The sequence below is a fragment of the Cynocephalus volans genome, chromosome 7 (genome assembly GCF_027409185.1).
Source record: "Cynocephalus volans isolate mCynVol1 chromosome 7, mCynVol1.pri, whole genome shotgun sequence".
Taxonomy (NCBI): domain Eukaryota; kingdom Metazoa; phylum Chordata; class Mammalia; order Dermoptera; family Cynocephalidae; genus Cynocephalus; species Cynocephalus volans.
In genome coordinates this window covers 93,705,976-93,729,864 of record NC_084466.1, presented here as the reverse complement: position 1 = coordinate 93,729,864, position 23,889 = coordinate 93,705,976, and the positions used below count along the sequence as shown (strand labels likewise).

General features: G+C 44.1%; 1 protein-coding gene across 5 annotated transcripts in view; it reads left to right on the top strand.

Annotated features, from left to right (window-relative positions):
- The window catches only part of LRMDA (leucine rich melanocyte differentiation associated), a 1,115,169-nt gene that overhangs the window by 636,369 nt on the left and 454,911 nt on the right, over positions 1-23,889 (top strand). For 4 of the 5 annotated variants that reach the window (XM_063103065.1, XM_063103068.1, XM_063103066.1 and 1 more), the window contains one exon: positions 486-603. The exons of the other annotated variant lie outside the window; for it this stretch is intronic. In XM_063103065.1, the coding sequence (XP_062959135.1) occupies positions 486-603 (118 nt within the window). The remainder of the gene's footprint in view (positions 1-485; positions 604-23,889) is intronic. 5 annotated transcript variants of the gene reach the window in all.

Sequence of the window (23,889 nt, the reverse complement as noted above, 5' to 3'; positions counted from 1 at the left end):
GCAAGTTAAAGTCTCCTGTCTCAGCTTTAAATTGATAGTCTGTAGTTGTCTCAGAGATGACAGTGTTACAGATGACCTGTAGGCGTGACAATGATAAAGGATACAATCAAGCTGTAGGTTAGTTTTACCAAAAACTGCCTGTGTAGCAAAGAAGCTGGGCCCATTTCCCAGAATGGAAGGAAGGGATACATCGACAGGATCCTACTGGCTAACCCAGGGGGCAGGTGTGTGCTATCTTTGAGTCCAGTATGGCCATTAGTGTATGCTTCTGAAGTCTAGTTGTGTGTCTTTGTAACATGTAACCATTTGGACGTCCCCAAAGAGAAATTGTTCATTTTTAGTGAAAGATGACAGGAGAAGCACTCACTAAGATCTAAACTCCCGAAGACTTAATAGTGTGGATTCCGGAGGATCAAACAGATTGTCTGGATCTTTGAGGCTGTCACCCCAGCCTTCCTGAGTTGTCTGTAACCCTCCTCTTCCAGATGCTTTGTTCTGCACAAGCTGCCCAACTTGAAGTTTCTGGATGCCCAGAAAGTCACCAGACAAGAGCGAGAGGAGGCTTCGCTGAGAGGGGCCTTCATGAAGGTGGTGAAGCCCGAGGTGAGCTGCCTGCTGCTGGTCCTCACAAAGGATTTACAGCTCATGGCATTGGTTATGCCTCAGAGCACAGAGGATGCCCCCCTGTGTGTGTGGAATGCAGGCGGGATCTCGTACTGGGGGTTTATTCACATGTACATTGTTGGTCAAACGTGATATAGGACTGGGTATAACTTGGCTCTTCTAAGGGGACCTTATATGTGAGGTGGTCTTGCCCAGATGGCTGTTTTACCAACAAAGCAGCAATGGTGATGTTCAGGGGGGAATTTGAGGCCTCCTTCTGGAAGATGTTTCTAAAGTGGGGCCTTCGCAGGTCTGAAGCTGAAAATGGAGAAAGAGGAAAGCACTGGGCCTTTACTGTTTCTGGGGTTGGTAGGATCCTCTAGTACTTCAGAGGGGTCCCTTCTTTCTTGCTACTAAAGGAGAGCTGGGGGAGAGTGATTTTTTTTCCATCACAGGCAAAGGCTCAACAGTTCTCCGAGATATCGTTAACATGGAAGGCAATATTTTCTGACAGTGTGTCCGTGGACTGGTGTGTGCTCCCCACATGTAGCTCTCCAGAGCTCATTGCAGTGGTGTTTACTGAGCTTTCCTCTACCAGCTGGGTCTGCATGGAGGCCGTGTAAGTGAATGTGATGTCATCCTAATGGCAGTTCTGATGAGGCAGGGGAGATTGGGATTGGGGTCTTGGATTCAGATGCAAGGAGATTTTTAAGGACATGAACAATTATCTCTTTGGGAGGAGTTGGGGTTGTTCAGTGAAGCCAGAGGCTGGGGAATGGACCTGATGACCCCCGATGACCTCTTTGGAGAACTTTCACCACCCTGGGGCTCTGTCACCTCCCATGAGATTGCAGCTTGTGTGTAGAAAAATGCTGGCACAGAAATCCTAGAGGTCTCCTTTGTCTTCAGTTAGTGACTTATAACAGTCTGCATGTACATTGGAAGTGATTAAGGGGGAACAAGAAAAACAAAAACAAAACAGAACAATGAAACCTCTTTATCAAGTTGCTCAGCTGACAGCAGACCTCAGGCCCCTTTCTTTCCTGAGTCCATGAGGTGCAACTTATTTCCCCGTTATGCTGAATAAAATTGCTCACAGTTGTGGAAATATACAACATGGAGGGTATAATACTGGCAGGTAAGTGTATTGTTACCTGTTTCAGCATGTGGGAAATTGAGTGATTCATTTCGTAGCTATTAAAGTGTTAACAGTTCTCCTTACCGAAGCACAGGTGTGATGTATTGCACTGACTGCCTTTAGTTATTCCAGCTTTTGTAATTTTGTCCAAATGAAATAATTTATTTCTTGGCTTCCTTCCCCACCCCACCCCCCTCCCCCCTTTTTTGGTGAAAACATTCCAGAGACAGCTGGCATCACCAAACCCAGCAAAAGCACAAGTGAACCCTTTGTGATATCTTGCCTTATTATAAAAAACCTGCCCTTCTGCATTTCTCACCTTCATGCATATAGAGGGGATCCGTATTTCTCCTGCTCTCCTTGCCTTTGACATGGGAAGCTCTGCATCGCCATCGGAAGTCTGAAGGGGTAATAAGTGTAACGTCTGTGTTTGGATGGGGTTCTCCACACGTGCCCACCACTCTTCTTTCGTTTTTACTTTTTAGTTGACACGTGATAACTGCACATATGTATGGGGTACAGAGTGATATTTTGATACATGTATACAATGTGTGATGATCTAAGGTCTTTCTTTACGGATTTGGGGATCCTCCCATAACCCTGTAAGGCAGATGGAAGGGATCATTGTCTTACTTTAAAGATGAGGTAACTCAGGCCCAGAGAAGTTACCTGGGCTGCCCAAGCTCACCTGGCTTGTAATTGCCGGAGCTGGAGTTTTACCTGTGTGTCTGAACACCACGCCCACGTTCTCCTTGCTGTGGGTTCTCACCCCTGGACCGGTGAGCTAAATATTTTCCCCACGGATGTCTTTGTTCAAACAAAACCTCATAGGAAGGCCTAAGTAAAGAAAACAGGTAAAAGCAGGACTGTTCTGTTGAATAGAGATGGGGGAAATTGAAATCTTTGCCTTTGAAAGTGACTGGGAATGACTCTTTAAAATCCAGTATTGCTGTTTCTCTGAGTCATTAGCAACATCAGCAGAAATGCTCTTCAGGTTTCCCAATTAGTTTCTAATCAATTATAGAATTAGCTCATTTGTGTGATTGACTCCAACATCCTTACTAACTGTATTATGCTTAAAAATGCCCGTTAATTATTTGAAGAGAGAGACAAAAATAGTCTAACAAAGCATGGGGGCCTTTGATTCTTTTTGTGGAGTCACATGATTTCCAAACTGGAGGGGACTTTAGAAATCACCTGGTCTGTGCTCTCATTTTACGGAGAAGGATCTGGGAGAGGATGCAGTGTCCCAAGGCCCCACAGTCCTGTTAAAGCAGAAATGGGACCAGAACCTAGTGGTCTGGGCCTCTGGTTAAGTGTTCTGTTTTCCCCGTGATCCTTCAAGTGCACAGGAAGATTCCTCTGTGTTCTCGGTTTCACATCAGGCTGTAGGCCTCTCTCCTGAATGGCAGGCAATTCCCTTTTGTCTGTTGTCTTCAGAGATATGCACTGGTACTTTCCTTGCAGATAGAAAGGAGCCAAATGAGCTTCTTGCTGAATTAATAAATTGGCGTTAAAAAGGCTGGTTCTCGCCTGTTCACAGTGCACACAGACATATGTTTGTTCCTGTGCAGGTGTGTATATACACTTTCCATCTCAAATATACATATGTATGTCCTGGGAGGTATGTGTACACCCGGAGTCGGCTTCTAAGCGGAGAGCAATTTCCTTCCTGAGTCCTGCAACGCTGTGCTGAACACACTTGGTGAAGACCTATTTTTCATAACGGAACAGGAATCTCAAGTTGGCTTCTGTCCTTTCCGAGGCAGCAGCAGCCTGTTGTGCTTATTCAGCAGAATGCTCTGATGGATGATCAAGGGGGCTGTGATTCGGGGAGCTGTTTTCATTTTATTCCTGACATAAAGTATTTGGGAGAATGGAAAATGCCTCTCCAATCACAGCCCTTGCCTTGGAGGTAGGGAACGGGCAGTCTGGGTGTTCTCAGCTGACGCAAATGCAGAATCATCCAGGAACTAATAAAGCCCCTATGTCACCGAGGCTTGATTTGGTACCTGGCAGGCCCCGGTGCTTGAGTGCGAGTTCTCTCTTGCTTTCTTTCATGATGACACATTTCTCCTTGGCTGCTGCCTTTTGGTGTTTGTTGTTTCAAAGCTGCCTCTGTCTGGGCTCTGATTGTTCCACAGAAAGATGCTGTCGTTCGTTAGGAGGTGGTAACTTATGTTACAATGGACTCTTCTAGAACGTGTGTGTGTGTGTGTGTGTGTGTGTGTGTGTGTGTGTGTGTGTGTGTATTACTTAATGAACCTGCAACAGCCAGGCTTTTCTCACCTCCCAGAATTTTAAAGAAAATCTATATCTTTGTTAAATATTGGCCATTGAATCATGCTGTCGTCAACACAGAGAACATCACTCTGGATACAGAGAAGGTTGAGGCCCGAATGAAAGGTTTCTGCAATGACCAGACCGTGACCCACTGGCCACACTGGGAAACATAGATCAAAGGGGTGCAGAGGCCCATCCAGGAGGGCACGTGTGGTGGGACCGCCAGCCCTGCACATCAGAGAGACAGCTCAAAAATCCGACAGTCAGAATTGCTTAATTATGTCCTGGCTTTGTAATTATTCATCCCTGTTCTGGCAAAGAGCACAGTTGTCATTTCTTTGACATAATTATTTAAAGCTGAGCCCTCCTGTTTACAGGCATGTATACAAAGTTGGCTACCAACTGTTTAATCTTCAGAACCTTATAGAAACCACGGGGAGAGCCGCCATAGGGGGCCACTGGCCTGGGAATCACAGCCTATATTAGAAAATGTTTTGACCTGTGTATTTTTTGCTTGTATTTGTGGTCAATCTCTTATAGGTAAAGTGTGGTGATACATGTGCTGGTGAGTGTTTGTGTGTCCTTGACAATATATCATGCTTTTCTTTGTGTGGATGTGCCTAGGTATCCCATCATGTGTGGTTTGTGTATTTGTGTAGTTTTGTATAGCTTTATGTTTGTGTGTGTTTGTCTTTGGGTATTTGGGAGGGTGGGTTCTGGTGTGTGTGTGCATGTGTGTTTGTGTGTGTGTGTGAGAGAGACAGAGAAAGGGAGGGAGGGAGGGAGACAGAGAGATGTGTTGTGTTAAAGGAATAAACATGGCACATGCATCTTCTGGAAATCATTTTTGTTCTCACCCTTTAACTGAAAGTTGAAAGTTGTTTAAGTCTCAGGATCATCTGCGCCATGACTACACTACACAGTCCTGCTCTTGACACTTGGGGTCAGGTCCTAACTCCCCTAGGTATCTTCACTTTCTTCCATACGTGTCTATGTTTTGGGGTGTCTATGAAAAAGGCAATGCAGGACAGTGACAGAAAACGGAATCCCGGGGAAGCCAGCTCGCTGTCAGCGCAAGGAAGCCACTCATCCGTGGGGATGCCAGCTCCCTGAGGGCGGGGACTTTGCCTGTTGTGTTTGCTTCTGTGTCTCCAGCGCCTGGTGTAAAGCAGAGGCTCAGTCAATACTCAACCGTGAGAATGAACCGTGAACAATAGAGCATTTTGTAAGATTCATCACAAACGGTTGTACATTTTTTAATTGCCTCAACATGGTCATCTGGAAAAATAGGAGACCATTGCCTTCAGCAAGTGTGATCATTTGAACCTGTGCACTGGCAGAAAAGACAGATTTGGTGTCGCATATTTGTTTTTCCAAAGGATTTACCCTGGGATTATTCACGATGGGAAAACCTGCGGCCACCACCACCGCCGCACCCTGGCTTTTCCTTGGGTAGCATTTCGGGGGGAGGCTGCGTGCTCCCCATCACTCAGGGTGTCCCCTGAGCCCTCCTCTCAGGACCCACCTGCTCATAATGTAGGGCTATTAGGAAATAAGAGGGAGCTTCTCTAAGAAAATGTGATGGGGCACACACAAATCTATGTAGGGTCAAATGAGATTTTCCCTATCTTAGCTGCTGCTGTGTTTCTTGTCTGTACCATCAAGGAGCACCACCCAGTTACTTCTTTGGTTCACTTAATTGCTTTTTATTCCTACCTTAGCGCTTTACTAAATGACAGTGCGTATGTCGTCGGTATCTTCTGTTATCCGTATCTAGCCCAATTGCAAACACACAAAAGGTTATCAGAAACTACTTCTAGATTTTTTACAATTACTAACATTCACTCTGCACTCAATATTTTCAAGAATATACATTTTACATAAAGCCAGGGCATGCCCATAAATAAATATTGTAAACTACAAGTGCATGCAATTAGATAGGAAATTAGCCAATATATGTTGAAAGTTCTTTACAGTGCCAAACATTCAGGAAAAAAACTAAAAATGTTGGCTGATTTTCTGGATGTTTCTAACTACCTGAATATGTTAGTGTTTCATGGTTCTTTTCTGTTTGTACACAGGTGTTTCTTGTCTAGAGACATATTCAGGTTCTATTTTCAGTTATTTTATAGTAAATTTTGAAGGGAGGATATTTTTAATTAATTTCCTTTTTGGAAAATGCTTAGCTGGTGTGTTTAGAAACAACTCTGGAAGCCAAACATTTGTAGTTTGTTTGTTTTTCATCCTTATTTCTGACTTCACAGTTTATGTTCATTTGAGGGGGAATCACTTAAGGATTTTGTAATTCTCTATTTTTTAGCACCATGGCATCCCGTGTCTTGAGTAAATGCTTTCAGAGTATTGCTCTTTGGAGGTAATTTATGTAGCCTTTCATTTGGGTAGCAACCCTCTGAAATCAATGATAGACCATTGCAGAAAAGCTGTGTCTCCAGTGTCCTGGTGAAGCCCTGTGGATGGAGAACTGGAGTCCACAATAGAGAGGAAATAGTGAAACAGAATGTAGTGCTGGTGGCATCCTCCCAGAGCCACTCCCAGAAGCCCCTAGGGCCTGGCCAGGTGCTGATTGCATAGGAGAGACCACTCTCCTCCAGTGCTGGGAGATCTGGTTATGTCTTCGATGGAGCTGCTAGCTCTAAGAGCACCCAGACATCCAGCTCCACAGCTCCAGACTCTCTTCCTCTTTTTGGCCTTTGAAATACATACTTTTGTCCAAAGATATTTGGGCAAACACATGTCAAGAGGATCATAAAAGTAAGTGGCACTTTTTAAACATGGGGAATGAGATAAATATACCTAGGATAATTTGTGCAGCCTCTGGAACCCACCAATTGGGAGAAGTGTGGTAGATTGCATTATTTGGAAAAAATTGTTCCTTTCTGCCCTTGCCCCCCTAAGGGAGGTATCTGGCTAGGCTAAGGCCTGGAATCCTCACAGCGCCAATTGTCTAACTCTCTTAATCCTGTTAGTGACGCCAATTGTAAAGCTAGGTGACCATGCCAGTTGTCGGGCTCTTTTACCTGCTGGTAATCCTGCACCGACTGAGCTGATTGTTGAGCTAGGGCTGGGTCTGGAGCTCCCAGACCCCTCAAGCCCATTCACAGACTGGGTCACAAACCCTTCATACGCCAGGCTGAGTCACCAGATCCCTTCATACAGGTCTATGAGCTAGGTAACTGGCCAAAAGGTCCCTGGAGCCATAGGTTGGAAAGCATGGCTGTGCCAGGCGGATACGCGAGGCCAACGCCTGCCTGCCTGCTTCACTAAAACTCCTCTCTTTCTCTCTTTTCTCTCTGAAGAAGAACTCAAGAATCACAACAAAACTAAAAAGATACATTGGTACACATGCACACTAACTCCACACACACACATACACACACACACACAATTTGCTTACAAAGGATGTGCTGCTGAACCACACCCAACTGGACCCAAGGTGAGGGTCCTGACCAAACTATTCTATTTTCCCAACAGGAGGAGTGCACGTCCCATCCCATTGTATTTGGCCTTGGCTATGTGACTCCTCAGCCAGTAGGGTATGCGTGGACATGCAGCCTGCTCATTCCAGACCACAGCCTCATGAAGCACCACGTGTTTCCTCTTACCACTCTTGCAGATCTGCCATGTTCTATGAAAACAACACGAGAGACACACTGAGCAGACCTCCTGAACCTGACCTGAACCACAGACCTCCACACTAGAAAGAAGTGCTCTTAATAAGCCACTAGGACTCTGAGCAGCAGTCTTGCTGTAGAAACATGACTAACACACTGGCAGGCCATATAATCCGTGCACCCTGCTCTCTGATGCTTTACTGTCCACTTGAACCAGCTCTTAACTAGAACACACTTGGGATTTAGTGAGGTTGATGGCAGTTGTTGATGCCACAGCACCAACTACTGCAGGCTCTCTGAATGTTTAACTAATTGGGACAGCAGGGCCAACCTGAGTATCAACTGGCTGCCCAGTGGTACGTTATTAGATGCATAGAAACTTTCCTGATTGGGGAATAAACAAAACGCCTAGCACACCTTAAGTGCCTACTGCCTACTAGATAAGAATTTTATCTCTAATTTTCTCCCTAACCTTGAATTTACAAATGAGGAAACTGATGATCAGAGAAGTTATATCCATTACCTAAAATTGTAGAGCAAGGTGGAATCGGGTTCTTCTTAGGTCTGCCTAGGCCCCAAAGCTCATGCTTTTTCCCGTGTGTAACTTAAATTATTTTAGGAAACAAAGTCATCCTCAGAGTTTGTGGTCTTTCCATTGTAAACCTTAAATTTCATGAAGGCCTGAACATATGATGGGAGGCAAGGACAAAAGATCAGGAAGACCAGGAGATGGAAGGGAGTCAAAGGTAACTTTGTAACTTCCAATTTTGGCCTGTGACCACTCCCTCCACCCATTTCGGTAAAATGCATAGATTAGGCAGGGAACCAGGAGGCAGGATGTGGAGGGCTTGTATGTTAGGCCAAGTTTGCAATTTCTTCTGAAGGTGAGAAGGAACCTTGGCAGGGTTTGAAGTGGGAGGAAAGTCTGGGTGGGAAGATCCCCAGGTATCTGGGAGAAGGTGTGATAATGCCCTGTGCAGAGTAGGTGCTTTGGTGATTTGGAAGTCTGCACAAGAGCAGCTGCTGGCCTGAGGCTGCCCCCACATCCAGGCTGGTGTTGGTCCTCAGGGGGCTACAGGAATTAAAGAGCTGGGTCTGAGAGCTCTCTCACTGGGACTGCAAGAAAGGATCTGGGTGGTCACAAGCAGCTTGGATGCTGGGGTGATGAGAAAGCCAATGGCTGGTGGAGACCCAATAGTCACTCCCCTGGTGACAAGTCCATGGCATTCCAAAATGTCCTTTGACATGTTATTGCTCAAAAGCTGCTGTCCCCTATGGTATCAGTTGTCCTATTTTTAATGAGTGAATTTAAGGCTTCTTAACTGGGCCATGAAAAATCCTCATTCGTGTGATCACTGGTAATGATTGAGATGGAGCCTTAATAGCTGATTGTGTCTGTAATCTACACATCATCAGCTTAATGTTTTCTCAATTCATTTTGGAAGAGGGTTTTCGGCATTTTGTTTTTGCAATTTAGGTTCTTTTTATTTATTTTTTAAAAAATTAAGCTTGAAAGCAAAGAGAAGAGGAGGAAAGGAAAATAAAGATGCTTTCTTAAGAGACTGGGTTCTTGGAGGGTAAACTTGGGGTACTTGCTTAAAGTTACCCGTATTTAAAACTAATATTACCCCGGGTTCTGTGTGCAGCTTCAGGGCTTGTCAGGGGCTGTCCCCAACGGTGGGTGCACTGTGAGTTCCAACACCCCCTTATCCTCGTCCTTCACATGCTTTTCTCCACTGCCTGCCCCATCCCCACCAATTCTGAGCTTTGAAGCCTGAGGATTCCTGGCCAGTGATAAGGAAGAGTGGGTTGGAAATGCGGGGTAAACTAATCTAGGAATGGAGAGAAAAGGCCAGCAACTGACGTATGAGTGAAGGAAGGATCACGATGTCACTGGTGTCCCCTCCTTTCAGTGGGACCAGGGCCTTGCTGTCTATCCTTCTGAACTTCGTGTCTCAACAGAGCCCTGCCCTGCTTGGAAAGCCTCTTCTGGGCCCATGGAAACATCAGGTTGTAGGGACCGAACCCTCAGGCAGTTGGGCGCCCTAGAAGGCCCGCAGGATGAATGGGTGAGCAGTCAACCACACAGATGCCAGGCCACCGGGGAAAAGTCATGAACATTGTTCTGAAGCTAACTTCGATTACTTGTTAATGTTATCTGCAACTAATTCCATGGCTAAGGAAGAAAGAGAAAATGAGGATGGCATGGTCTCCTTTTCTTCTCTGGAGTTCTGGTTATTTCCAAACTGTCTGCTACTAATGGCAGACAAGAAGAGCGAACCTTGAGAGGAAGATAGAGAAGAAAACTCGCACAAGCTTGGTGATGAAAGGGATGTTTCTGATATGTCATTTCCTTGCTCTTTTTCTTGTCCCCAAAAGCAAAATTGTGGATGAGATAAAGTACTAAGATAATCTCAGGTTATCCAACTTAAACAGAGTTAAAAAGTCTTCACATAGTTTGAAATAAAAATCTGATCTGTTTGTCTAAATGTGGCTAATATGTATTTTTGGTGTATCATTTGGGCGAGTGCCGAGCAGGATTGCACCAAGTAAATACCAGTATGTGGTACGAGCTCAAGTAATGGTACTTCCTTCTTCTACACGGGAGGCTTGGCAAGGGGCCAAATGCTCGGAAGAGAGTTTGTTCTGATTTTTAAAAAATGATCTGTACCCCTAGAGATGCCCCTTGCCCCAAATGGTGCACCGAGGAGCAAAGAGAAGCTGTTCTTGTCTGTTTCTTCAGAGAGCCTGTTTCTCCCCACCCAGACCTCCAGGAACATCCAAGCTCCCAGACAGCTGTGGGATACAGCTTGGGAGCTTGTCACAACTCTCCAGGATGTGTTTTCTTGCCTCTGTTATTTTGCCTACCTGTGGTCACCATAGCTTACTTCTGGGGACCATGTACACACTCCAATTCCAAATGCATCCTCTTTGTCACTCTGACCATGTGTAGTGGCATTTCACAAGCTTGAGAGGGCAGGTGTGCCCTTGGGGTCCCTGAAGGCTGGTGGTACAATTAGCTCTTTTCTGTGCTTTTCTGCTCCTTACAGTAGAGTGTCTTAGAGTAATAGACAGGGCACCATCAATAATGCACAGATGCTCTGTAATTGGGGCTTCCTTTGATGTTAATTTAGCTAAGTTCAATGCCATTGTCAGTGATAGCAATTATACTCAGCCTTTTCACCAAGGACATTTTAGTATAATTTTATTTTTCATGTGCATTTTAAAATATGGCAGTAAATTTTGAGCTACATTACCTGAATTAGAACTCATTATTTCTTTTCAACAGCAAACTAATGCTCTCTGTCTAGGCTCCAAAGCTGCATATATATTTTTCCTTTTTTGAAGTGGGGAATTTTAAGAGGGGCTTCTTAAAATTCTTCTTCTTTAAGAGGAGTTTATGAAGCTCTTAACTCATGAGTGAAATTTAGAAGTGAGTCACCCCTTGTTTTTCTGTTTGGCATTTTGAATTGTCACAGAGGCTGTCCAGCTCGGTGGCCCGTCCTGTGTTTTATTGGCCCATTTTTATTCATTCCTCCCTGCCGCCCAACCTTTACTTTTGTTCTTGACATGATTCAAGCAGTTGCCTCCAGCTGTTCTTTTGGGAATGTTTAAAATCTGAATTTATCGTGGCGATTGTACTCCACAAAAAACCTGTGATTCTTAATTTGTTTGTGGGCTGTTGTTGGATTTGCTAGGCCCATTCTCAGTTCCATGATTGCATGTGGGTTTGGATGAAAGGCTGAACTTCTGCCTTTGACCACCAGTTTGTCCATTATGAAGACAGAGGATGTAATGCTTCCTTCCGAGTCTGTTGTGAGGTTAAATGAGATAATATGTGCAATGTGCAAGGAGCTAACGCTGCCTCTGTGTGTAGAGCCAGCTAGTGTTCTCAGCTGTGCATTCTCAGAACAGCCCTGTCTTTGCAGCCTTGCTGTGTCATCAGTTTGCATGGATGGACACAGGAAAGGTAATTTTGGTTTGGTGGTTGGAGTGTATATTAATTAGCTAGGGCTGCCATAACAAAATGCCATAGACTGGGTGGCTTAAGCAGCAGAAATTTATTTTTTTCTCAGTGTTAGAGTCTGGAAGTCCGAGGTGAGGGTGCCAGTGTGGTTAGGTTCAGGTACAGGCCCTCTTCCTGGCTTCTAGACGGCCACCTTCTGCCTGTGTCCTCCTCTCATGGTGGAGAGAGTAAGAGAGAGAGAGAGCAGGAGAAAGAGAGATCTTCCTCTTCTTACGAAGCCACTGTCCTATTGGATTAGGGGCGCATTTAACCTTAATTACCTCCCAAAGACCATCTTCAGATATGGTCACGTTGGGGGTTAGAGCTTCAACATATGAATGTCAGGAGGACACAATTTAGTCCATAGCAGGGGCATTGCTCCTCTATTCCTGGTGGCTTAACTGAATTTTCTGGGATTTATACTTAAATGCAATATTTCTAAGGCTTTTCCTAAGTGTCCACTTCTTGAGAATAAAACATCTAAAAGAAAGGAATATGAAAGGAGAAAGGAGGCCTCACATTCACCCTGGGTTTGGGGGTCTCCCCGGGTACTGCACGAGGCCTTTTGTTCTGTGGGGACGGTGGAGGGGTCAGCCCGGACCAGAGGAGGCACGGGAGGGGTCGGCTTGGTGGGACCACTGAGAAGGCTCTGTAGTCACTGATGCAAACAGGAGGACGGCGTGCAGGGAACTGGGGGCAACTGTGGAGCAGAAAAGTCTCCGCACAGGCCCATCCTGGGAGAAGGGAGCCTGGTGCAAGCGTGAGCTCGTACGCTCTTTCCTCTGGGTGACCTCAGACTCAACTCGCTTAATCCTCCTCCGACTCCCTTGGCGAATCTGGAAATCAAGGCTGATGTTTATTTAGATCCTGGAATTTGTCATTGGAATCAGCCTCTTTCTGCCCCAGAGTCAAATGGAGCCTGGGGAGTGAAGTTTGGGGGCTTGTTATACATGCGCAAAGAATACTATCTTATCGTTAGAAGGGCTTTGAAACCCAAGGTTGAGATGTTGGATCTCTGGCTAATTAGAAAACAACCAGGTGATATATTACCACAGTTAAAAAGATCTGTTTAGTATAACATTAAAAAAGAGAAAGAGGGTGTCTCCTTTTGCATTCATTCTAATTTTTAGTCATGGGATGTTTTGGAAAAGATTAAATTACAAATGACTTTTTCTTCCTTGTGTTCCGAAAAGCCTCAACACCAGCTTGTGACTCTGCTTTAGATGACAGAGATCTAATCCAAACACTGGATTGCGTTTGCTTAGATCAAAGTGAACAGGGCAGGTAAAGCAGACTGAAGAACGAAAGCGCCTCCTCCTTTGCTCTCTTTCCTCTTCCTTTGCACATTATAGGACTAAATATGCAACTTTGTTCACATAACTGCTACAAACAGTTCACTGTGTAGGCCAAACGCTCTCTAATGCAGTAAAATTAAGAAATAATATGCTTTGAAAGTGATTTATGAGTGTGGTTAAACTGCCAGATTTACAAAGAAATAGTTCAGATCTTGGGAAGCCTCAGGAGTCACGTCAAAAATGAATTTGACCATGATTTAAACTGCTACTTTTCTTACATGACATTTAATATGTGTACTTTGGAGGCCCATATGTCTTTAATAAAATAGCATTAAGTTTTAAATATGATATGAATGCAGCCAGTTTCTAAATTCATAACCTTTTCCACAACTCCAAAATGCTAACCAATAAGGGAGTCATACACGCAGTAAAACATAAACCTTAGAAAATAGCTTTTTATTAAAACGGTTAGACAGTTGGCAGCTGGGCTGCAGTGTAATAAATACTTACAGCATTGTGGGTTTATCAGGCGTTGTTTACCCTGCAAGCAACTGGGACCAGACAACTAATTATAGCCCCTGCGCAACAGCAGTTTGCGCTGAGTCTCCGAGTGTGTGGAACAGACAGAAGAGTTGTGTTGAGAGCCCTGGATGAGGGGTCCAGAGATTTGGGTTCAATCCCTTTCTACCACTTACACGAGTGTGACTTTGGGCAAGTCACTCCATTTCTCTAGTTTTTATATCTGTGTCGTGGAGACAATAACACCTGCCAGGCAGGTTTGTATTGGTAAGAAACATCTGACAGTGCTCAGTAAAGAGAAGCAATTTCTTTTTAAAAAAATCTTTTAACAAAAAAGTAATTTAGGGTAGCTCTTCAGGTAGCAGTGATGGTCTGTTATGCCCTTAGAAAAGTCACACCACTTAGCCAGAGATCAGTGTAAGCTTCACGGGGAATGAACAGGAAGCTCCTTGCCTCACACACCTCTCAAAGGCATGAGCATGTCAGAAATGACAGGAGGACTTATTTGGTTCAGGGGGAACAGGAGTGTCCTTGTGGCCACTGTCATGTCACTGTTCCTGGAGATGGAAGATGTGCTCCTGGAGATGGAGCACAACACCACTTCTCCTTGCCTTTGAGTTTCCCATGGTAGCAAATGTGAACCATTCTTGTAAGCTGCACAGAATCACAACGAAATGTCCTTTAGTGCTGCTGCTGTGTGTTGGGGGTGGGGTGGGGGTGTCAACAGCCCTCTCTGTGGAGCAGGCCCAAAGTAGGGCTTCCCAGCCTCCAGGTTTCTGCCTGCGTAAGTGCGACCTGCTTTTTCAGCATCTCAGATGAAACAGTCAGTGTAGCTGTGGTCTGACTGGGTTTGTCCGTGCAGCCAGTTATCACCACCCTGCACAAAATTCCTCAGGAAGGAACCCCTGAATTTCCTAAAATGGGACTTGTGAGTTATGCCTGAGCCAGGCTTTTGAGTCTCAGGACTCAGACATATGTGTGGTAATCAAAGATTAAAAGGCCAAGGGACCATTGCGTTTTATTTTATTTTTATATGTTTTTTAAAACACTGTTATAATCCCATTAAGGAAAATTAACAAAGAAAATCATTCAACTATATTCCCTACATGCCAACTCTATGACTTCGCATTTTACTCTGTTCCCTTCCAAATCTTATTCCATTCTACATGTATTTTATGTATTTAATGCTCTACTTTTTTACTTAATATTTTTGTTTACTTTGTATTTGTCAAGTTTATTCTTTTTATGGACTGTACAGTAATTCATCAAATTGACCTAAGTACCATCAGTTACCAGATCATTTTCCCACTGCTGCTGGATTTTAACCTTATGTATAAAATACTGCTGGTTGTATGTTGGGGGTGGGCAGGTGTTTGTTTGTGTGTATGTGTGTGTTTTCTTTAAATAATTCCTTAGGGTAATTTTCCATGGCTGGGCTTGTTGGATCACAGAGTGTGGGCACATGAGCAGTTTTAGGCTCTGTGTAAGAATACCAAGGTGCCATTTTTCAAGTTGGTAGTCAATCCTGGATGAGCCATTACACCTACCCAGGCCAGAGAGAATGTAGGTCAAAACGGACACTTAGCATTTCCAAGACCCTCTTTGGGAATGGGTTTCCTAGAGTCTGATTGGTTGTGTGGATCTGGAAGAAAGGCTTAGACTCTGTGGGCGCTCCTGCAAAGCACGTATTGACCTGCTAAGTTGTAGTCCTAGGGAATTACAGGTTCCCTAGAGCATCCCGAAAATTATTAACAGCATGTAGTCCCGATCAGCGTGAATGTGCCTTTAGACTGTTAGCCAAATCTTTGCATAATACCAATCATTCTACCTATAAAAGCACAAATATGTTATTGTTCTCAATAGGCAATTTAATGCAGCTTTGGGGAGGAAAAAAAAGAAAAGAAGATTACAAGCTGGCTGATCTTGCTTTTATTTCTCTTAAATCTATCCACACTTCTCAGGGGTTGTCCTTGTTTAAAGATTGTATGCAACTGTGCAGTCTGTGTGATTTGGAAAGCAAATCTAACTAAACATGAAGTTTTCAGCGTGTGCTGTTTTTAAAGGATTTCATGCATTTATTCCAAATATACATTTCTTCCCGAGTAGTGCTGAACCTATAATCTTTTTCTTGTTACATTTCTTTTTTTGATGAGGGGGGCCAACAGGGTGACTTAGTTTTGGAGTGGAAGGTCCCTATTAACATTTACCTCCTTCTTGTGTTGCATCATTCACAGCAGAGCTATTAAGGCTAATTATTTTCAGGTTTCCATCAAAGGGGAATTTTTGAGCTGACAAAAAAAAATGCATTTATTCGGAAGAAAAATGATCTGTTTAAATAAGAAAGGGATCATTATCATCTACACCTTCCCCCCTCCCCTGTTATTAGCATGTATATGGAGAAGGGGCCAGGAGACCCCATGGGAGTCTGTAAGTCAGAGGGGAGTCTAGGGAGCCATGCTCACTGAGATGCTTGGTACCCCAACAAGCAGAAATATATTTTCCCCTTATTTTCTTCAGCCCACCTAGATTATTCATTGATTTTGGAGTTGATGTCAGCCTGTCATTTTCTTTTTATTTTTTGTGCCTCCTCCCCAATCTTCTTTTTTTTTTTCTTTTTTGGCTGGATGGTACAGGGTTCAAACCCCAGACCTTGGTGTTATCAGCACCACACTCTAACTAACTGAGCTAACTGGCTAGCCCGTAGCCTGTCATTATCTGTCTCCTCTTAGGTGAAATGGAAGAATATTGGTTGAAGAGATGGGTGTGTTAGGAGAGACTAACTGCTGTAACAAACAACCCCCAGATCTTGGTGACTTAATCAGTCTCAGCCTACTGAAGCCTCCTGGGTGGGGGATGGGGAGTGGCCAGTCCGTCGGGGATGTAGGCTCCTTCTGTCCAGTGGCTCTGCATTTTTTGTGGGCCTTGGAGTCCTTCACTGGGGTTTGCCAGTAGATGGAGCAAGCGTGAGCGCATGGAGGATTGTGCAGGACGATTCACAGTCTGGCTTTAAGGTGGCAAACATCACTCTGCCCCCATTCTGTTGGCCAGAACTGAGGCATATGCACACTCATAATTGCAAGAGTCTAGGAAATGCAGAGGTTATATGGGCTGAACTGTATCTCCCACAGACGCCTATGTTAAAGCTGTTACTCCCAGTACTATATTTGGAGATTGGGAGATTGGGAGATTGGGAGGGGCGAGGAGAATTGGTGGACTAACAGGTACAAAACCATGCTGTCTACCCTAAGTGAGTTATTGTGCAGTATATGCATGTATTGAAACAACACACTGTACCCCACAAATATGTACAAGTAAGTGTTAAAATAAATGTTTAAAAAAATGCAGAATAAAATAAATTGAACACTAGTGAGGGAAAATAAAATAAAGAAGTGACTGAGTTAAAATGAGGCTATTAGGGTGGGCCCTAATCCAATCTGACTGGTTTTCTGACAAGAAGAGATTAGGACACACAAGGAGACACCAGCTGTGCCCTTGCATGGAGGGACAGCCACGTGAAGAGGGAGCAGGGGGCAGCTGTCTGCAAGCCAAGGAGAGAGGCCTCAGGAGAAACCAGCCCTGTGGGCACCTTGGTCTTGGACTTCCAGCCTCCAGAACTGTGAGAAAATGAATGTCTGTCATTTAAGACACCCAGTCTGTGATATTTTGTTATGGCAGCACTAACAAACTAGTTCAGCAGCTCAGCTGAGTGCCCTAAAATAAAAGTAGGTGTGTTTGGTGAGCACTGAGCCCACCTCTACCACACTGAGCACTTGTGTTTAGCTCCCCCCTAGCAGTCTGCAGGCTGTGAGCTCCTCGTGAGTCATCTGCCCTGCAGGGCTCAGATTGCTCATCTGTAAAATGGGTGAAGAGACCTAGATGATCTCCCAGGGTTTCCCCGTGGCTCTGTGACCTGGTGTGTGTACAAACCCTCAGCCGACATCTGGGTTGGGTATGAGTCCCCAGTGACACCTGAAGCAGCTGGCCTCTGGGGTTTCAGGGGAGGTGCCATGGTGGTGTGCCAAAGGACCCAGGTTTTAGGGTTCAGCAACCTGGATTCAAATCCTGCTCTCCCATTCGTTATTGGACTTTGGACAAGTTAGTGCCTTAATTACCTCATCTTTAAAATGGGGTTAATAAAATAACTACCTGGAAGTGTTGGTGGATTAAAAGAAATAACGACTACAAAGCATTTATCCCAGGGCCTGGCACAAAGTAAAGGTTCAGTAGGACTTTGTCTCTCCGTCCCTCTCTTTTTCCCTTCTTTTTTTCCTTTTAGTTTTTCTGTACTTATTTTCTTTTCAATTATTCTCATGTACGAGTCCTGAAGATGGACATGACTAACTTTGGAAAGCATTTTCACACATACAGTCTCATCTGATCCTCGTGATACTGCTAAGAGAAATGCAAAATAGATGGTGCTTTATTTTATAGTGAGGTGCACTAAGATGGAGAGGCTGTGGGGTTCACTGGGGGCTCCAGAGATTAGAACCCAGGTCTCCTTTTGGCCTAGGGGCTTCTCGTTACATGATCTATAACTTGGCCATTCTGAGGACTTCTGGTCTCAGGATGAGATGATGTGATGCAGCAAAGGAGAGCCCAAGTCATCAGCAGGATACTTCACCACTGTCCAGAAAGTTCCTTCAGTAAGCACAAAATGACAGTGACAGCTCCTCCAGAAGGGGCCGCCTGGGAACTCAACCCCATGAATAGTCTTCCATTTTTCAAGGGCTGGTTGGTTCATAGCTTTATGATCTATTATGCAAACAAATATGTTGTAGCTACACCCAAGATTAGAAAGAGAACGGGTAACTACCACATTGTTCCTGGGTCTGCCTGATGAAGACTATGTTGACTTGATCTAATTTGGGACCAAGGCTTACTTTTCTTTGCGCTGCACATCACCTGGACTTCCTCCACACTTCTGGGAGGCAGTGACATGGCCTTGAAATAATGTTTGCTCTTATGTGTCTGGCTTGAGGTGGCTCTCATCTTCAAACCACCACTGCTTGCTTTTGTATATTGCAGAAGAGGGCCCTGGGACCAGAAGTTCCCACCCCAGACCATAGGCTGAGGATGAGGCCAGGAGCAGAGAGGAAGGGAGGAGTAGACATGAGCATTTTCATGTCCTGGTTCTGTTGACTATGCTTGAACTTCAGAGCCCTGCACCGTCTTCCCACTTAGAACTCATGGTGACCAGAAGCTCTTTTATAAGAAAAGTTATATTTTACTTTGCTTTTATTCAAAACAAGATTTCTAGCAGGGTGAAATTTTGAGATGCACTAGAGACAGCTGGAGATCTTCAAACTATAGGAAAATGACAGTGAATTCAGCCTTTCTGCTATTTCTCTAGGGCAGGTTATCTGTCTTTGTCATGGCCAATGGCAATTTATGCTACCCATGACCACTGAGAAGAAAAAAATATTCATATTTTAAAAATGAACTGAGATGGATTTCTTCTGTTTCAGGGACATGATCATGATAGAAGGAAGGAAGTAGAATTTTCAAGGTCATAGTTTCTCAGTCTTTACTGGGAAGTCACCATTTGTTTATGATCTTATTTGAATTTCAAAATTAGGAGAAATTCTTCTGGAGTTTTTTGAAAAAGAGAATTTGGAGTGATGAAGGCAAAAAAAGCTGCTCAAGATCCTCTGCTTTTCAGAAAATAGGGTACTTTTTAGCTTTGTCAAGCAGGGATGGCATTGTCACCCAGAGGCTTAGATGGAAAGAAACATGGATTGGGAGCGTTTTCAGGCCAGCTATGAAAATTAAATCTCCCAACCCCCAAATTGATGTTATCAAGCTATAGGAGAAGATGGTTTAGGTTATTTCTCAGGCCACACACTCTGACATATGTGGCCTGGATGTGAGGAACTCGTACCCTCGTTTACCCTCCACTCTAATCCTAACTCTTCCGTGAGCTATTTCGGCAAAGACACTCCGCGGTAGAAGGGCAGGACCAGAAGTCCCAGCTGTTGAGAATCTTACTGGGGCTCTTATTTATTCGAAGGAGGAAAACTAGCACTAGTTGCTTTAGGGTGTTTATCAAGAGTGAGAGAGTTTATGCCGAGAGGTATCTTCTAGCTCTTCTCACTCCACCAAACAGCCTAAAAGGGGTCTCAGGTACATCCTTTTTGGAAGGTCTTCTTTTTCACCAGTTTTCTAGCTTCTACCCACCTAACACCAAGCCTCAGTTTTTCACTTTTATCCATCCATCCATCCATCCATCCATCCATCCATCCATCCATCCATCCATCCATCCATCTTATGTTTACTAAGTGTATCAGACTTCTTGGAAGGCTTTGGATAGGAAAGCAGCTAACAAAGCCTCAGCCTGCACAGGGGCACTCACGAGGGAAGACGGACTCAGGTCTTTCCTTTATTGTACTACATCGACCCCTTCTACAGTGCTTGGATGCCTACAGACTTGACCTCCTCTGTGTGCCTGATGGAATATGCGGATATTATAGATTGAATATTTAAATAACTTGACCTAGGTACCTTATACTCTTATATCCTTTTTGTTAATCACATTCCGACTATGAGAGTCAAGTGGACAGAATTCTTCAAAGGGCTTTTTAGGTTGCTTTTTGACGTTAGATTTGGCTCTGGAAGGAAGAAGCAGGGAGAGTTGAGCTTGCAGTTGTGTACACTACTGGATGGATGGACAGGATGTGCAGTGTCTGCCTCTTTCCAGGCTGACCATATGGGCCCCTAAGGGAAAGGACAGCCCAGCACAGAGGAGTGGGTCTCTTCAGATGTGTGGGAGCACTCGTGTGAAGGGCCCTGAGTGGCTTTCAACAGTGAAGTCCTATTGAGTTGGGGCAGTTTGGGAGAAGTCTTGGGGCCCCAAAGTAGGTGGACACGAGAAGAACAATATCCCATTAGAAAAAGAAACTTGACATCAAAGTATTTAAACCAAAAGGAAGGGCCAGAGAACTGTGGGAAGGAAGTAAGAAAATAAGCAAAGGGGATAAAATTATTTTCTCCCAGGACATCAGAGTGCACTGAGGCTAGACCTTGAATCATCTGGTGATAATGGAGATGGGTTTTTTGTTTTTAAAAAATGCTCTGGATAAGTCATTTGTGTCAGTTTTTGTAATGGTAAAGAGTAAGGGAAAGAACCTGACTTCATCTCGCTGGTCTCTTTTAGTTGGGTCCTTACCCGGCAGGAATTTTGTGACCTTCACAGCACAGAACCCTCTGTCTGGGGAACCTGTGGATATCTGATGCAAGCTCTGAGTTTTGCTTTGTGATTTTGACCTCATTGCCCGCTGTTCTTCAGTGTATTTTTCAGCTGAATTAAGTCAGTGTTTGTCTCAGGTACTTCTTCGTCCTCCATTTCTTTCAAGATAGATATGCCATCCTTATTGCTGATCCAATATCTTCATTCATTCATTCTCCTTCTAGAAAATGTACTTCCTACTCTCTCCCTCTCATAAGTCCTTCAAGGCCCAGCTCAGATCCTGTCCTCTGTGAAGTCTCCTGTCAAAATTGAGACCTCTGTAATTCCCAGACCCCAGAGCTGCCCCTTAACTACTTCCTTAGAAACTGTATTATATTTTCTAATATTTGTGTGTACCCATCTTACTTTCCCAGCTGGGAGGGCAGGGAATGTATCTAATCTATCTTCTGTTATTCTCCATGGGACCAAGCTTAGGAATGGCCCTACACTGTCCTTGATATTTATCATCTTCCACTAAGTTGAGCTACACTGAGACAATCACCTTCTTCCTTACAGTCAGTCACCAGGGAAGACCCACATGCACCAGCACTCAGTTCTCCCACCAAGTGGTATTTTGCAAACACGTGTATGACACAATGGCCAGCCTTGGGCCAGAGGGAAATTCTGCAGTTTATTCGGATGCTTGCTAGAGGTCACATCACAAGGCCACTGTCCACACATCAGCTTTGTCTCAGGAGCTGACTCATGTTTTTCATATAAATCATAGTGAGTTGCCCATTATAAATACCTTGTAAAACTCAAAAGGCTTTATGGCTGTTATTAGCTACTGCAGTTGTGATTTACTAGCTAATTAAGGCTGATGTGTGGATGAGTGTGCCCAGGGCACCATTTGTCCCATCTACATAAGTCAGAGAGTAGAAGAGGCTGTGCACTCAAAAGCAAATGCCTCTTCCAGAGGCCTATGACATGTCAAGGCTTGCTTATGCTTTAAATTAGCCGGTGAGCAATTTCTCCTCTCAACGTGGGCTATATCTTCATGCCATGACACCTCCATCCAAGAACCCTTGGTGGGAAGCGTGGCTGCAGCAGCCAGTTTACTTTCACCTGTATATGAAGCACATATGTGTGAGCACATTTATATGTTTATATATATCTTCACATGTTGCTATATATGCATATTATGTAATATAGACATTAAATACTATTCCTTACTCTAGTGTATAGATTTCCACTTTGATTAGTTCACATTTAGTAGACTATCTCTTCTCTTGTAAAACAAGCTTTGAGTGACTTCATACTATAGAACCGAGTAGCGTGGAAATGAGATAGCTATTTGCACTTCTAAATCCTAGTCCTTCAGCCTCCAACTACTAACTTGACCTAGAAGGTTTCTGAATTGTACCGTTTCGTCAGCCTGGGTTTACCCACCTGTCAATGTGGGGCAAACTGTCCAACTTGATGAAATTTGTGTACTAAATAGTTGCATCAGTCTCTGGTCTCAGCCATGAAAGCAAAAAACGAAGGTTTATTTGTGTCTGTTGCACTTAGTTCCTTTGTCTGTGGATTTCTCGTGGGGTGAACCAGAGCTAGGCAACCTTTGTACCTGTGATGCAAAGAAAATATGCCTAGCATTTTGCAGTAGATGTTAATTGGTCACCTAGAATTGGTTTAGCAAACATGTATTGAGTTGTTAAAGGGAACAAAGCTGAATGAGATCAAACTTATTAGAAATCAGAAAAATGTAAATCTATGCAAGAATAAGTGATCATTTTATACCTATTCGACTAGAACAATTAAAGAACCGGATAATTGCAAATGTTGGTGGGATGTGGAGTTATAGGAACCCTCATGCACTACTGACACCCTCTGACAGAGCAATTCCATTCTGAGATATATTACCCAAAGAAATTCTTACATAGTCCATAAGGAGGTGTGTGTGTATGAGGATTTTCATGACAGTATTATTTGTAGTGGTAGATACTTGAAGGCAACTTTGGGCTAAAGAAAATACTGGCAGATTGGGAGGTAAATGTAGTAGATTCCTTGGAGTATTGTGCAGCAATTAGAAGTAAAGATTCAGTGGATGCATGGGACATGGGCTTGATTGTAGTGATAATATATTTTTTATTTTCTGGGCTTTTTTTTTTTTTTTCAAAAGATGACCAGTAAGGGGATCTTAGCCCTTGACTTGGTGTTGTCAGCACCACGCTCTCCCAAGTGAGCCACGGGCTGGCCCTATTTTCTGGACTTTTGATACTCTGGCATCTGGGGTTTCATTGACCTAGCAAAGACTGTCCTCTCGGAGCTAGCCAATTCTTAGAGATTGCAAATGACTCGCCCAGGATTGTGCCTTTCATATGCAAACTAAACAATCCAGAGCATACTCTAAATCATCTCCTCTCTGGCTCTCACACTCCAGGAGATAATATTCCTGTGCCCTCATCATCCCAGGGCCAGGTACCAGACAACTCAGGATGGTGCCGCACTCAGGCCCTGATGACATTCAAACTAGCCGATCCTAGGCCTGCTTACCTTGCCTTGCTTATTTCTCCCTACAAAAACCACAACAAAGGCTTTGCCCACACTTCCTCCTTCCTTTTTCCTTCTTCCTTCTTCCTTCTCATCTACCCTCGTGCTTCCTCATGGGGCCCTGTGTAGCATGGTGTGTCCCTCTTCTCAGGAACTGTGAGTAATAAACTATCTTTTCAATGGCAGTTGTTGGCCTCACCGTACCTGAATAATAATAAAACCTATATTTTATAACATAGATGTTTTAAAAAGCACTTAACTTAAAAACTAAAACAAAATACACACAGTCATTTATATGCCTTAAAACACATGGAAACAAAACCACAAACACACTTTGCAGGGCTCATTTTAACATTAGCGTGGTTGTGTATCATGGGAAGGGGGATCAAAGTTGGAAATGGAGAGAAAAAATAAAGGAATAAACAAATAAAAGAGAAGCCTTGGGGTCAGGGAAAGTGAGTCAAACACCTTCTTGACTTCTGTGAACTTACAACTGAGGCCACAAACATGGAGAGTTATCAAACAGTTCTGAGCAACACAGTTCACTGGCCCAAGGCCTCCTCTGGACAGTCCATGCTTTAGGAATCCAGAGGTAGGCAAGAGCTTGCCGGAGGCTGGGTGCTCCGGAAGACACCAGAACCTTGAGGTCTGTTACTTCAGCATTTCCTGAAGTCTGTTTTAGGGAGGACTGACTTTTTGAG